General features: G+C 36.4%; 1 protein-coding gene across 2 annotated transcripts; it reads right to left on the reverse strand.

The window, feature by feature from the left end:
- Positions 1-219: 219 nt before the first annotated feature.
- On the reverse strand, positions 220-15,250 carry LOC130730971 (uncharacterized). 2 transcript variants are annotated; one of them, XM_057583127.1, is made up of 21 exons: positions 14,699-15,250; positions 14,532-14,616; positions 13,864-13,903; positions 13,533-13,775; positions 12,530-12,629; positions 12,374-12,448; positions 11,736-11,834; positions 11,198-11,314; positions 10,978-11,093; positions 10,763-10,862; positions 9,999-10,357; positions 8,509-8,830; positions 7,427-7,641; positions 6,364-6,582; positions 4,783-4,969; positions 4,260-4,510; positions 3,595-3,687; positions 3,409-3,510; positions 2,933-3,290; positions 1,249-1,386; positions 220-1,179 (listed from the first exon to the last, which is right to left on the reverse strand). In XM_057583127.1, exons 1-21 carry the CDS (start codon positions 14,828-14,830, stop codon positions 544-546), a joined length of 3,987 nt encoding a protein of 1,328 aa, XP_057439110.1. In that variant the 5' UTR covers positions 14,831-15,250; the 3' UTR covers positions 220-543. The 2 variants fall into 2 exon arrangements, with proteins under 2 accessions (XP_057439110.1, XP_057439111.1); XM_057583128.1 differs by lacking the exon at positions 14,699-15,250 and having other exon boundaries at positions 13,533-13,765; positions 14,532-14,619.
- Positions 15,251-16,321: the final 1,071 nt, after the last annotated feature.

Genomic DNA, 16,321 nt, shown 5'->3' on the forward strand with positions numbered 1-16,321 from the left:
CTGATTTTGAAATTATAGCAAGCGAGCCTACATTGCAATGTGTTTCTTTTGGAGCTCTGTTGTATTGCTCGTGTTAGCGTTTGATTATGTATTTGTAAGTTTCGTTTGACTTGAGTTTATCATTTATTGAATCTCCATTGACAAAAAAAATGACCATCTGGGATATCCAAGCAAATGCAGAAGAATCGATCTTTTGAATGCCGTAAGGAAAGCAGCACAGAAAGCCAAGATATAGTTTAATTTTAAAATAAATGTTTAAACAAAATTTTAGACAATCAACAAAAATCAAAATAGGAAGAAAAAATAATACACCCGTATGTGTCAGGATAATCATGTCAATGTCACAATGAGAGAACACTTACAGCTTGTTACAAGTGTCTGTAAAAATTGAGAGAAAAAAGGGGAAACACAGCTGCTCGATACCAATAGTAGATTTCCCTTTCTCTGAAATGATATCTTTACAAATATATCAAAATAAAACTTGAATTGGAAATGCATCCATTTACCAAGTGCTCGAGTCAACACTGCCATAGGGATAGCCAATCATACGAGGGGCTCACTCACAGGCACTGTTGTTGGACTTGGAGCATTAGTCTCTGTAACTTCTGCAGCTGGTGATGGGACCTCAGGAGGTGCTGGACCGGTCGTAGGCTCTGCTTGAACAGTTGGATTTTCCCCATTAACATTTGGATTTTCATCACTTCCCGGTTTAGTAGTGGTAGGATCTCCATTTTCTGCGGTGGTTTCACCTGATTCTGGTTGAGGTGGAGTAGCTGCTGGAACTGGTGTTGAGTCTGAGGCAGACTCTGACTTGAGTGGATCACTAGCTGGTGCAGGCCCAGATTCAGGCTGTGGTGTAGCACTCTCGGGCGCTGCTGTGGTTGTAGGAGGTGCTTCTATCGCCAATGGCTTGCCTGCTGGTTGTTGGGATGTCTGAGCAGCAGAAGCTGGTTTTTTCTGGATGGAGATAGGAGCGTTGAGAGACATCATCCCCGGGGGTAGGATTTCGATAGGCGGTTTCTTCCCTGCATCTGCCAAACTCGTAAGCTTAGGCTCCTCAAGAGAAGCTAGAAAAGCAGCAGCAGCATCTGTCTTTTGTGTTGGAGTGGGCTCAATCTCTCTCTGTAGTACTTGGTTCCAGGCCTGAACCAAGTTCTTCAAAGTTGGACGTCCGTGTGCCTGGAAATAACAAGGTCAGACTAAAAATAATAAATTGAGGGATCGACTAGTTGTACTTAAAAATCATACATGAGCATGAAGCACAGCCTCTGCCAGCATTCCAGTATCCTGCCATGCTTTCTCCATTAGAGCATTGTCACCCAAAACAGCAGCAGCAAATGCAGCTTCTCGTCCCAACCCAAGTGTGACTAAGTTGTTTATCAAACCCTGAGGTGCATGATGTAATCTTTGGTTATGATGAAAACACAAACAATATTAAAATTAAGGCTTAATACATCAGAAGGCCCCTGAAATTGTAAAGGGAATCAGTTCCAGGGCCTGTAAAAATTTTGCATCAAATTGGGTCCCTAAGAATTTTTTTTTAATTCAATTAAGGACAAAGTGTGTCTGATGCTGAAGTGACTTCAATTTTAGTCTACTCAGCTTTTCCACGTGGCATTTGGAATTATTTTTTAATTGAAAAATTTTAAAACTTAATTTTTTAATTCCAAACCCTCTCAAATTAACCCCAAATCATATTCATCAAAACCAAACTCATGTTAATTTTCATTAACCTAACAAAACCCACCATTGTGTTCAACCCCAAACCAGAACAGGATTCTGAAAAAAAAAAAAAAAAAGATCTGGGATAGAACAATATTCTTCAGCCTTCTTCAACCTCCTACCTAGCTCCATCTCTCCTTCAATCTCTGATACGTCTCCCTCTCTCACTCCTCCATTGAACCTCATCTCATCTCCTTCACAAGCCATCACTCAACAACCACATAAACCCCATTCATTTTTTAGAAAGCTGAATGTATTTCCATGAAACCCAGTGCAGAACAAACCTATCACTTCACCATCAAAGCAAGAACAACCCTCAAGCCTTTCCTCCGCAACCAGCTGCTACCAAAATCAAAAACCACCATTGAATCTCTACACCCACATCACACAGCAGCTACACACACCCGACCAAAACCCCACTCGTTGATTCGAACCACCCACCTTTCACAATCTCCATTCCAACCACCATAAAGCCTCACAGCAGCCAAATCCAACACTACCCTCAAACCATACCAAACCCAAAACCGTACCAAACCCCACCAATATCCAATTTCTTGTTCTTGGTGATGGAGGAGGAAGGAGAGCTTGGTTTCTTGTCTGGGTTCAATTTGGGGATGGGGAAGATTTGTAATTGGGTTCAATTTGGGGATGAAAGGGTTTAATTATGTATTGGTTATAATTAGATTATTAGGTTAGTTTATTATTTGGATTATTAGATTGTTTAGTTAAGGGATTATTAGATTAGGTTTTTATTAAGTTTTTATTTTTTGTTTCTGATTAAATAATTGAGTTGGAATTATTATTTTTTTTTTAATTTTTTAATTAAAAAAAATTATAAAAGCCACGTGTAATTGATGACTAGGACAAAATTGAGGTCTGGCAGCATTTGGCCTTAATTGAATTAAAAAAAAATTCTTAGGGACCAAATTTGATGCGAAAATTTTACAGGCCCCGGAACTGATTCCCTTTATAATTTCAGGGGCCTTCTGATGTATTAAGCCTAAAATTAAATACCTAAAAGTCTAGAATCTAGATAATCTCAGAAGGAAGAAGAATACAGACCACCTCCAAGAATAATTTAAATATAAACTGCACAAGTTAAATTTTAGACAAATAGGAAAACTTAAAATATTAAAGAAACAAACAAGTCTGTTATTTACACCCAAAAACTAGTGGATTGGAAATGAAAATACTAAGAAAGATTGCTTACACTTAGCCTGGTCAACTCTCCATGATTTGCAAGGCGCAACGCTAATCCCCTCAATTCGTGACCTTGTAAAGCACCTTTCACTGAACCAGCTGCAGCTAACCTTTTGAGAGCTTCACGAGCAATTTCACCCTGAGCTGTAGCATCTGCAGCGTCGATAAGATCCAAGAACTCTTTTGCGAACTTTACTATACCCTGAAAACCTTCAGCAATATCTTCTTTTTTATCTGATAAATTTAGAATGTCATTCAAACCAAGCCCAGTACCATCACGTCCTATATCTCTGCTGTTACTCATGGTAAGAAGACAGTGAAGAGCTCTCTTCAAATCATTGCTCTTCATTGCCAAATCAAACTCCAACCTGCATAACGTAAGCAGAAAATTATTTTGGTCTAATCATACATTGCCATAAGGAGGGGAAAAAATTCATACAATCAATTGAAATTGATAGCTCTTGGCTATATAGGCATACAGCATACCTCTTAGATATTCCAGGCAAATGAAGTGCTTCAGTAGCATAGCCCATTCCCAGCATAAATTGTGCTAAATCATCATGGTGTTCTCTTCCAAGCCTACTTGCCCTGTTTTATAAAGTATAATAGTAAATATAAAGACACATCTGACCTTAAGTCATAATTCTGGGAAAATGAGAAGGAAATCAGTACCATTTTACTGCACTAACAGCATCACCATAAGCAGCAAGACATCGGCAACGAATACCAGGATGACTCAAGGATAAGGCATGAGCACGCATGTACCTACCACAACCCAGGCATCAGTAGTATTTTTCTTGAAATCATTATCTAATACAAATAAAAATCTTAAATTTGATATCCATCCATAAATAAGACATGCCTATGTTAGCAAACAAAGAAAATGATAACACTCGATTGACTCAGTTGGACACTCTAAACAGAAGCAAAATTGCAAATCTTGTCATCCACCACAGTGCATAAATTGTTAAATATATTTCTTTTTGTTACAGAGACTTTCTCTTTAATACATATATTCTTGACTTGAATGCATTTTTTCTTGTATGTCTACTCATTCGTTGAAACATTGGCTACCAGGAAGTAACATAATAATAATACGCTGACCTAAGCTTAAGGTTTGATTAAATTATATTGACTTCTCTCTAGTATCGGGATCATCAATAGTCATCGTTGGAAATAAAAATCAATAGGAGTAAATGAAGCATTAGAAATTGAGGATCATGGGAAATAGTTTAATTCCCATGTATTTCCCTTGCAAATAACTCAAATCTTCTCTATTACTTTCCCAGCCCATTTCAAGTTTAAACAAACAGTTGAAACTGAGAAGTCCAAATTACCTGTCAATCAGCCAAAGAACTCCATCTCTTACACCTACCACAACAAGAGGCCCAACTGGACGTTTCTGTTCCATTGGGAAACGAGTAACTGCCACAGACACACCCCCACCACCAACAGCCACCTCACTTGCCTTTCTCTCTTCTGCTTCTTTTGCCATCCATGAGTCATCACCATCAACTCTAGATTGTTTTGGTGATGTTAAGAAAGGTGGTACTGAAGGAGCATGCTGAAATGAAGCCAATCGAACCACCTAGAATAGAGGCAAGAAAGAAATCCAAGATGCAAAATATATCAAAATTGTTAGAATAAACATACCTTAAAGTGTAGTTTCCAAAAATACTCAGCAGATTAAAAAAATCTAATAAGAAACACTTCAATCTAAAATATTAACTTTTAAACATTCCAGCAATAACTATTAATTATATATAAAAACAGAATATAAAACCTTTGAGGAAAGACAAAAAAGACTATGATGTTTGCAATCATTTTCATAAATGATAAAAAAATTCAAGTTTTTCTAACCTGTAGCATAGGTGGCCTCAATGATATTCTTTCTTCTGTAGTAGATTGTGGACCTTCTACTGTAATTAGTGCTAATTCTCCATGCTCTGCGACTGCTCTTGACTGTGCTTCTTTCAATTTTTGCTCTTCTTTCATCTTCTTAGTTTCAATGTCAATTTGTGCAACCCCAGCGTCCACAAAGACAATTCTGAAAACAAAAAATATAAGGTAAAATCAATTGTGAATTCTGGCTGTTGGAGATACTAATCGAAAATCATTTATGAATCTTCATTTGACAACTCTTGAATTCGGGCTGGGCTTAACTCAACCCTAAAAGCTAGTTGATGAGGTGATGATTGCCCAAACCTTTATAGGCTCTAGTTTGGCCATATCTCTAGTTGATGTTGGATCTCAACAGCAACTTAGAAGATAAGGATAGGTGGTTTCATTTAATATGTTTACCTCAGGCCTTTTATTAAGTGTACTACTCTTATTAGTTTCGTTATACCACATAGGCAGATAGCAAGACAAACATAGATGAATGTCTGAAAAAAGGGTAAATGAATTGGATTCTTCTTTTTCTTTGAGAGGGGGGGGGGGGGTATGAGAAAGAGATTATAAGTGTTTGGACAACAAGATTCAGTGAAGAGTTCCCTGTACAAATAGATTTGCACAAAGGTTCAACCTTAAGCGCATACATTTTTTGCACACATTGGAGAACTGAATAGACAAGGTCAAGTGGACCTAGGTGTATGTTTTTCTACTAGTGATATTGTTATGGTGAATGAGACAAAAGGGGAAGGTAAATGCTAAGTTGGAATTATGGAGAAATGCTTTGGAGACCAAGGGTTTCATTTGATTATATAAAGATAGAACATGTGGAATTTAAGTTCAATCAACAAAGGAGTGAATATGCTGGGATAGTAAGAATTGAGCATGAAGAAGTACACAACACTGAGAGCTTCAGAGATTTGGGGTCTACTCTGTAAAAGCACAAAGGGATTGATAATGATGTACACATCATATCCACACAGGAAGGATGAAGTTGGGAAGAGCCTCAGGTATTAGTGCCAATGTATAAGAGCTTATAAAATACAGGAAAATTTTAATAACCGCAGCTAAACCCATAATGTTCAACTCCCCTGAATGGGGTGAGAATAAGGTTTATTTTAGTTTTTTGTACGAATAAGTTCAATTTAGGAAGTCCTAGCAAATAAATTTCCAATTAGGGAAAGAATTAACCTCTGTTCAGAGTTCAGACTCATGGTTATCCAGTCAATATTTTTTTAACCATTAGCCATAATTTGGACATGAAATAACCATGACTGGTTACTTCGGTACTTCACGAACTATATATGTGTTCATCAAGATTTCCTAAACAAACAAAAAATTGCTTTTTTTTTTTTCCTTTTCTTAGGTCATGATGAATAGATGTTTTTTTGCCTATTAGCAGATAGACAAGGAAGCAACAATGTAAAGAATAGTTTATCATTTCTACTTGCTAAACAACTAAAGCAATCTTACAGAAGACGGCGGACCAATAAACCAAAATTTTCAAAAAGGACTGAATAAAATTGTATATAATGCCCATAGCTTACTTACTCTATAGTAGTTGGTGTTGCCACAAACAGCTGCCTCCGGTGCCAAACACCACTAGTAGCATAAGGGATTGCAACATCTCCCAGGTATCTAAATTGTGGGCGCAAAGAAGATATGACTATGTACTGTTGGTACGCAAATGCACAGTATTCGACAGTTTGGTCCCAAGCAGTCCATTCTGGCTGAGGAAGTAAACCCCCCACAGGTTGAAATGTCTCCCAACTGAATCACAAACAAATTAAGTGCAAAGCCATGCCACAAAGACTACAGATTAAAGCAAAACTATCATTCAATGTTATATGAATGTGATGCAAATCAGGAGTTTACAGGCAGCAAAGAATTACAAAAAATAAAAAACTTATCAGCCAAATAATTTAGGAAAATCCTTAATTGATATTTGAGGGTGAGGCGTCACATAAGCATCCTAAAGTGTCAAACAAGTTTATTAAAGGGCCCACTGTAGCTGCCAAGCCTCAGTGAAAATGCAGATTAGCAGTCTCGTTATTCAAATAACATGGAAAAAAGTATCTGTACAAATAGTCCTGTGATGTGTACAAGGCGGTCAAAGATGCTTCTTACTAATTTCACTAAGCACCCTTGATCAACAAAAAGTCCTTTGAGGGAGCTGAGCCTAATGTTTCCAAGAGAAAGACTTGGATGGAGAAAAGTTCGGAGAAGTTGGGTTTCAAATAAACAACTGGAAAAAGAATTAATGAATAAAGGAACCCAGGGAACACAAAGACTATGTCTTTTTATCAAACAAAATAGAAGCTTGAAAAGATTCAAGTTTAACCTATAGCGAACAAGGTCAGAACCTATCTTTCATCAGTTCCTAAGAAAATGGAATTCTAAGAAAGGAGAGACCTTATAAAGTGTTGAGAACAAATACACGGTTTGACACAAAACAGAGTTGGTACATATTCCAAGTGTAACCGCTCTTAAACAACATTATTCCATTTAAATATTCACATGACCAGTGGAGAAATGCTCATTTGAAAATAATTGTGGAGTGCGGATACAAAGTTATTATTATTTTTAATTGCACACTGCAAAGTGTAAGTTTCACCTGTATAGCTGGAAATTTTGAGGTGCCGCCTCAGCTGGAGATCGATGAGAAGAAAATCCATCATCATAAGTAGTAAAAGAAGAAAGACCACTGCTTCCATAACCTGATAAGGGCATAGATTGGATTGTTGAAATGGCAGTGGCCGCAATAGGACTGATTCTCCTAGATGTTCGATAGGCAATACCAAGCAGTGCCCCTCCATGCAAACCAATGACCTGAAATAGATGAGTTAGAAAGGCATCCTACCTTTCAAATTGTAGTTCCTGTTTTCAAGGATACTAAGTCATCCTATCTTTGAATAGGAAAACAGACTTCCCTTGTTTGCAACAATATAAGCGTGGATTTATTCCGAAGACTTGAAATCTTAGATCTGTTTAATACATCTAGGAGAACAGTGCTGCAGCCCATGCATGAAACAGTAAACATGAAAGCCTTTGACTAGTGAATTATCTGATAAGTTAATTTCTATAGCACCCAATTAGCAAGTGCATAAAAGTAGGAGTAAAACCTCATTTTAGTCCCTCATAAGTGCATCATTTATCAATTTAGTCCTACCTTCAATAATGAATTTTATCAATTAAATCCGTAAGTTTGAAATTCACAAATTTTGTTCCCTCCACTAATATATAAACCATGATAATAAATGAGTAGAAGGACAATTGGGTATTTTAAACTTTAGGGATTTAATTGACAAAATATATGTTTCAAGCACTAAATTGACAAAAGAGACGTATGTTAAGGGATAAAATAAGGTTTTAGTCTAAAAATAGCAATAATTATTAATTACCAACCAATCCACGCATTACCTTCTGCTAGTTAACAATTAATTAATGGACAAAATTTATCAGAGCAAGCATTAATCTAAGCTTCCTCCCCTTCTTTTTCAGGTATACATTTGTCAGTTCTAGGAAAATAATAGACAATTGTGTTTTGTAGATAAGAATTAAACAAATGCAAGTTGAGATCAATAATATCTTAACTATAGTACTTTACTTTAAAATTTTACTTATATTTTATTCATAAGAATAGAAGCATTGTCACCAGCAACGAGAGAATTTTATAAGACAGACAAAGAATCTTACTGGTTCACTGCGTGCACCAACAGACCTCATTAGTATATTTGACGTTCCATCATCTAACAAGATGCGGACTTGAACAGAAGCTGTACCAGCAGCAGCAGCAGCGGCTGCTGCTTGTGCTGCAGCAGCTTCTTTTGCTCTCTTTGATGAACTACCCTTGGGAATTATAGGAATTCTAGGAGTTATTGCTGATTCCAATATAGCAAATCTATCACGACATGTATCCCAAGCAAGAAGTCTTGCACTGCCGGAGTCAACAATCGACCAATCACTGGCCTTGTAGACAGAGAAGTAAGGTATATCTGGCCAAACGACCGATAAATACCTGCAAACAAATGGCAAGTAAGAAAGCAACCCAAAAAGCACTCCAATTTGAAAAACTAAATGCTAAAGAAGATAAACATAGAAACAGTACAACATACACAAACATGGTAAGGGTAATAACTATTGTGAGTGTTGACTTTTTACGTGTGGAATACAAACAAGTTACATATTTAGTGGGTGTAACCTTACAAAAGACAAATACTTACTCTTATTCATAGTAATGGGTAGACGGACTCCTGGTTCCAGTTAAATAAGAAAACTAATTAAGACTCCTAATACTAATTAAATATGAAAAAAAGAAGCCAATCTAAAGAATAATCTAAATTACCTTAATTACTCTACAATATGATCAAGATATGATAAGATATATTTTTCATATTCTAACACTCGACTCAAGCTTACTTAGCTTTAAGCTTGTTACAAATATATCATTTTGAAAAAGGAAAACTAATGAGGGTCTTGACGCATTATCTGGGCTGAATTGGTCAACAGTAAACATTTCAGACTTCTGCTAAATCATGGGCAGACAAGAGACAACCTTATATGTACTTGATCTAGTTGGGATTGTTGCAACTAAAAACAGATAGGCAGAACCAGAACCCTAAAAACAGGGATACGAATAAAAACAGAGTACCCCGAAAGATTGAGATAACAAAGATCAACCAAATTGTTTTTATATTATGAGAGAATAACAGTATTATAACAAAGTTACAAATTTTGGGGAACTCAACAGCGGGATAGTGATGGCACGGGTCAAGAAGAAGATACCACTTTGGTACCATGATGAAATTATAAGGTTTAGTCTTTTAAGATATAGAAAGAGAACACAGGAATACAATGAATATAGATATAATACTATAGGGTGTAATCTTCCAAAAGACAAGATACTTACCCTTATTTACAGTAATGGGTAGACTCCTAATTGTAGTTAATTTAAAAAGGAAACAAATCAATGTAAATAAGAAAATAAAGAAACCCATCTAAATAATAATCTAATTTAGCTTAATTACTCTAAGATATGATCGAGATATTATAAGATGTCCTTTTGATATCTAACAAAATTCAAGACCACTAAATTATATTGAAGAAATTTGTTATATTTAATTACAAAATTGTTCCAAAGAAGAAAAAAGTCAATAGAATCGTAGCGAAAAGCAGAGGCAACTTACTTTCCTGAATTGCTCACAGAAAGAACAGAGTGTGAATCATGTGGAACAGGTGTGCTAATGTGCTTCTTCCCCTGCTTGACAGGTAATGGTTCAAAAAAATCTGCCTTAGGTCTTCCAGTTTCTGACAAGGAGCTGTTATTTCCAAGAGATGGATTTGCAGAGTTGTTTAACTGAAAATTTAATAGCTTTAGTTCCCTTTCAATTACAAATACGGCAGAATGCTCTCTACTATCTGATGGGGTTGGTAGGGGTGCTACAGGTGGAAGAGATCTTGAATCAAACTCGCAGATAATAACACCAATATTGGTTCCAGTAGCAACAAGATGTGGCTGCAAGGTATGTGCTACCATACAATACACCTGCAGCAAAAAACAGTGGTAAAATAAGTTTGACCAAATCCATTACCAGGCAGTCCACAAAAAGATTGGTAAATTGGGCATGGAGTAATACGGGGTTGAAGTTCAGTTTCTTCTCTGTTGTAAAAGACTTATTATCCTAGAGCATGATAAGCATCTACTACAACAAACAAAAACTTCTAACAGGAGAAAGTAAAGCTTTCTACAGATTTTATTGCATTCAATCTTGATCTATCCTAGCCTCCATTTAGAATGATCATTCTTGAAGTATTTAGATGCTTTGAATTATATTTATATCACTCTTCTACATTGACTAGCTTCAATAAAAATACACAAGGAACAGAACATACTAAAAAGTCATAATTAACGGAAAAAAAGGTGCTAAATTATAAGCAATTAACCACATACCCTCAGTTTCTTACTGGGAGCAAGGGCTTGTGGAGGAATAACTGTGGTCAATTCACACAATGGCCTTGTGAGAGCAGAATAAGTGGGATGTTCGATCGCCCTAACAAAAGTTTAAATATTTTTTTCTTCAAAATGTATGATAAATATACTCATCATACTATCAGGTAAATAAATAAGAAACTTGAAATCACCAAAGGAGAAAGAAAACAACATACCAAATGTGAGAATCTTTGACACAGGTTAGAATATCAAGGTTTGGAGCTCGAGGATGGCACCAAGAAGCCACACTGTGACAAGCCAATTTTGGAACTGGCTTTATACGCCGCAGTTCCTGAGAATTAAAAGTATGTTCATGCTAAGTTTTTATAGTCACCAGTCAGAAGGAGAACTTTTATAGAATTACAAATATCCAGACATTAGCACCACTAACCGCACCTTAAAGGAGACTGTGTCCCATATGGCTAATGTCTTATCTGCACCAATTGTAATTAGCTGAGGAGTACCTCCCATCACCCTAGACAGCTCTACTGCCACAACCCCGCCATCATGAGCCTAGATGCATCACGTGGCATCATAAACCAATGAAATATGCATGCATTGAATCAGTACATGTCATATAGAAAAGAATAATAAGTAGAAAAGAAGAAAGGAAAAGAAAAATAAGCTGCACACCACTAAAAAGAAAAACATCAGAATTTAACTAATTCGCCTAAATTTAATGTGGCATTCTTGTTCCTGAACTTTAGCCCTTCCTTTCCTATTATAATATAATATGTTATTCATCTCTTATCCATATAGGACTTGACCAAATACAACGCACAAAATTAAACAGATGGAAAATAGCAACTGTTAAGCAATGACAAATGGTGGCTAATACCGGTTTTACATCCATAACAAGCAATAATTCATTCATCTTTCACTAATTACTGAACAAAGGGACAAAGAGCAGCTTGCAAAAGGAAAAGAACAGTACCTTTAAACTAAGCTTGGGCACAAGTTCACGTGAATCTTGACCATGATCGGCACTCCAAAGTATGAGCAATCCATCACTAGCCCCTGAAACCAGAAGAGCCTGAAAGCCAACCATAACCCCCACCCCCCAAAAAAGGAATGAAATTTCACAAGTACTTCCAAACATAAAAGTACTATACAGAGATAATCAACTGCACAGACGTTTGACATTTTAACAAACAATTGTAATTATTCTCTAGCTATGTTTTAGACAAAAGTTTGCAAACCATGGTTTGATTCAACGGGAAAGTAACTTTATTTTACTTTTACGCAAACCATGGTTTTAGACTCAAAATCATGTTCAAACAATGAAAATTAGTCACTATTTGCATTCAAAATAACCTGGTAATTCTGAAAAGTAATATTACTATTACATACTCATGATCTGCATAGGTAGCCATTAGATATGTGCAGGGCTGTTACATCAACACCAACTAACACAAGTCTGATCCAATGGCTACCTATACACAATATGGGAAAAGCGTGAGTAATAATATTACTCTTTGTTAAAACATAGGTGAGGCCACAAGGGATGAAAGAGAATTAGAAGTTCCTGAAAACAATACCAGTAGCATTAGGAATCACCGAATCAAGATTTACCTCGCCAGAAGCAGCCATGAAGGACATCAAGCAAGAGATTGTTCCTTTATGACCTCCAGTGTACCTTCGCACGAGCTGCAGGGAACAAAAGCAGCATATAACATGCTGAATGCTGATAGAAATAGTTGTAACAAGATTAGTATTTTAGGCACCCACCTTCCATGTCATCATTGAGAGAACTCTAATGACTCCATCAGATGCACCAAAAGCAACAAGAGGACCATCGCTAGAGCCGGATCTATAAAGGAACTCCATGCTAAAATAGCAGATAAAATTGGAAAATGAGAAAAACTCATACGACATCCATAAAGATTGCAAAAAGAAGAATGCAATATGTAAATGAACATATGTATTCATGGAAATTGATTTTTATGACTGAAATACTAAACATGTCATATGAAGTTCAAGGGACTAGATTAATATGCGATGCCAAATTTCAATCAAGAATCAAGAATCAAGAAAATGATAAAGCAGAAGTTTGGTTTGTCTTTAATGAAAAGGTGATGATTGTTCACACCTAGGGCTTACAATTTGTACAGTGAATAACAGCAAAGAAACCATTAAGTAAATATACCTGCACATGCTCAGATGCTTAACCAAGCAACCATTAAGTAAATATATGCACATTTCGATGATTGTGTCTGTATGTGTCCATGAAAATAAATAATTGGCAGTGTGGAAGGCAACAAACCCAGTGAGACTATTTAAGGAGAAATGAATTTTACTTTCTTATGAAACTATTTTACTGATAAAGACCATTTCCTTTTAAATGATCAAATATAAGGAATACTTGTACTACAGTATTTGTCCGATGAATCCACAAGAGTGCAAATATCCTTATTGTTCAATTCAAATTCATATAAGTTAATGTGATTCAAGATGAATCTGGAAAGAAAGCTATAAACAAATAAATATTGGCACAAATTGATATAACATGCAACACTGTTTAAGTTGGAGAACATTAAACTATATCAATGTCAACTTCAAAGATATAAAAGGAAGTAGAAAAGGATTATCTAGATGGTCATTGTCCCAAAAGTATCAACAGCCATCAGATAGTCAATTTATATCGTGTTAATAGATAGTTTAGACTTTTACAGCAAGTTTAACATCAATGTCAGAAGAACCTTAAGAATATTGAATATGTCGTATAAATTACCAATGAAGGGACTTGTTATCAAGCTCTTGCTTTGGTACATCACGGCCTCGCATTGTCACCAAGTCCAAAAATATAGCTTTGTTTAAACAACATATGACAAGAAAATGCCTCCCTTTTGTTGATGCGGCAGGAGAACTGAAAGCTGAAGTATGGACAGCGGTCGGAGCCTCTGCAGCTGCAGACCGATTATGCCAAAGTTGCCAAAAGCGTACATCATCATCAAAAAACTTTACCTGCTTAACACTTTAAGGCAGGTAACAAGTTGTGATAAATAAATGAACCATAAAAAAGTCAGAAGGGGAAAAAAATACACAAAGCAAGGGTATACTACCTTCCTCCTCGAATGGCTTCTGTGGGTTTCCCTCTAGACTCTATCAAACAAAAAAACATATCACAATCAAGTTGTGTTACTAAATCAGCGTAGAAATGTTAAAATCCATGAATAATGTTCGGAAACAAGTTTATTGTGCTGTTCTAGCTAGACGCTGATAATACTAACAAGTAGTGAATTCAACCACCTTAGATACGTACGTCATCAAAATTAACCAGTGACTTACATGAATGGAAACTCGAGCAGTTTTTGTTGTCGGAGAAAAAAAAAACTACAGTAAATAAAGTCTGCATCCTAGAAAAAATTAACCAAACAGGAAGAATATTATCCCTGGGGATTATAAATTATGATAGCCTTCAGTCTCGTTAAGCAAAATCACTTGATTGAGGTTTTTTAACTACTAAGAACATAACGGCAACCAAGGCAGCTAGTTAATTCCTCAAAATAACTACTAAAAGCAGAATGCCAGAAATTAACAAACTCCAACTGAAAATTGTTACAAAATACCAGTAGCATAGTACATTTACAGATCATGAGTTTTATGTTTCCAAACTATTCCTATAAAAGCAAATGCAACAGGTCTATAATAGAACAACAATTACTAAGGCTACACCACTATACATATATTTCTCTGTAAGAATTTTTGAGTCACAGGAAAAGAGTTGAACCTGTTTCTCCTTCAGCTAGCTTCTCCAATTTGGCACCGACCAAACGCCGCTCATCGACTCCGCCAGCTTTCAACTCATATATGACCTGAAGAAGAAGAATGTCATCGTCAAAATGCAACAACACAGAAAGGGAAAACGAAGCAATGAACTGAAAGAAGAAGCTCTACCTGGCGGTGTTCCCAATTCCAAACAGAGACTCGATCTGAATCATCCGCAGTTACCATCCACGGATGCGTGGGATGCAACTGGATCTTAACGATTTTGTCATTCGAAGGCCGGAAAGCTTTCAGACGCAGCATCTTCTTCGGAAGCTACTAGAAGTCGTCGAGATCGGAATCGCACTTCAGATTTGGTTTGAATTCAGATTCCCGTGTGGATTTGAGGAATCAAATGTGCGTGCGTGCGTGCATTCATCTAAATGGAGTTAGAAACTTCTTCCCTCATCAACAACCATGCTCCTTTCCTTTCCTTTTCTTTGATTCTGATTTTCCGAGTAACCAAACAGGAGGAATAAGCAAAAGCAAAAGCAAAATCACGCACTGTATGAAATGGCTTTCTAAGCGGTTAGCTTGCGGAGGGTTGAATTGTGATTTGACAGGAATTGCGGTTGTCTGAAGAAGCTAACCGGAGATCTCTCTCTCTCTCTCTCTCTCTCTGCTCTGGTGCCTGCTCAAGTTGGCCTTCGAACTTTTCCTCCTTTCTTATTTTTTTATTTTTAAATTTTTTTCTTACTTCGTTCTTCTGGTTTCCTTTCATTTTCGTTTCAGGTCCTTTTGAGTTTTGAATTTTTTTGTTTTTTGTTTCGGGTAGGGTGGATGTGGCAATCTACTGTAAGCCCAAAGTATACGGGCTTAATATCCACATCGACCAAAAGAGGAGATGGAATAATTCTTTGCATTTGACAGAAAAACACCTTTTACACATTTTAAAATTATTATTTGTGAGCTTCGATTTATGCTATTGCGTGAAAAACCAAAGAGCTCCAAAAACTTCATAGTTCAGCATGTATCTTCTTTTTTGGTACATCGGAAAGGTATGACAAGAGAAAAAGACTACAAGGCTAACAAATCACTAGCTAAGATGGGATGAAGTTGTGGAGGAGGATCCTCCAAGCGCAGGAGAGGACATTGAACATTCGCTCTCAAACTTGTAAGACAGTCTGCTGCATCATTTGCACTTCTAGGAATATCATCATGCATCTTCTAACTTATAAGCTTTTATTTGGTTGGAAAAATAAAATAGTTATAGTTATAGTTATTAAAATTAATACTTGTTATGGCTTATGAGGGCCTCAACCTCAAAAGATAAAGTCCAAACTTAGGTCTTAGATTATCGTTAGAATGAAGATGGTGTTCCCCCGACCCTCGGTGCCCTCTCATAGGGCCCTTCTTTGCCCCTTCAGTTGTCAGGTCACTTGTGTGCATTTATTGTGTTGATTATGACAATGAATGACTTTATTACTATTATGGTTTACGAACTGCTCATTTATTATTTGGCTTTATTCCACAGGTTGTTTGGATTTCATCTGTTATAAATAGCATTGGTGGGTAAGATTTTGAGGGGAAGAGACATTTCTATTGGGGTCTTTAACTAAGTCTTGGCCATTTTGTCAATCGAGTCATCGTAGCGCGATATTTCAGGAGTGAGACAACTCTCCAAACTCCTAACATTCAATTTAACATTCTTTAGTCAATACTTTATTATATTTGTTAAAATTCAAGCAAGACTCACTAAATTATATGATCAACGCCCAATTAACTAAGACTACATAAATTTGACAAATAATAGTG

This window comes from Lotus japonicus, chromosome 1 (assembly GCF_012489685.1).
Source record: "Lotus japonicus ecotype B-129 chromosome 1, LjGifu_v1.2".
Taxonomy (NCBI): domain Eukaryota; kingdom Viridiplantae; phylum Streptophyta; class Magnoliopsida; order Fabales; family Fabaceae; genus Lotus; species Lotus japonicus.

Excerpts from the sequence above, each read along its gene's own strand:
- LOC130730971 (XM_057583127.1), bottom strand. The coding sequence starts at position 14,830 with ATGCTGCGTCTGAAAGCTTTCCGGCCTTCGAATGACAAAATCGTTAAG. Across the intron at positions 8,831-9,998 it reads TCTGTGAGCAATTCAGGAAA|GTATTTATCGGTCGTTTGGC; the intron begins GTAAGTTGCCTC and ends ATTTGTTTGCAG. Across the intron at positions 3,511-3,594 it reads GCTGTTAGTGCAGTAAAATG|GGCAAGTAGGCTTGGAAGAG; the intron begins GTACTGATTTCC and ends TTTATAAAACAG.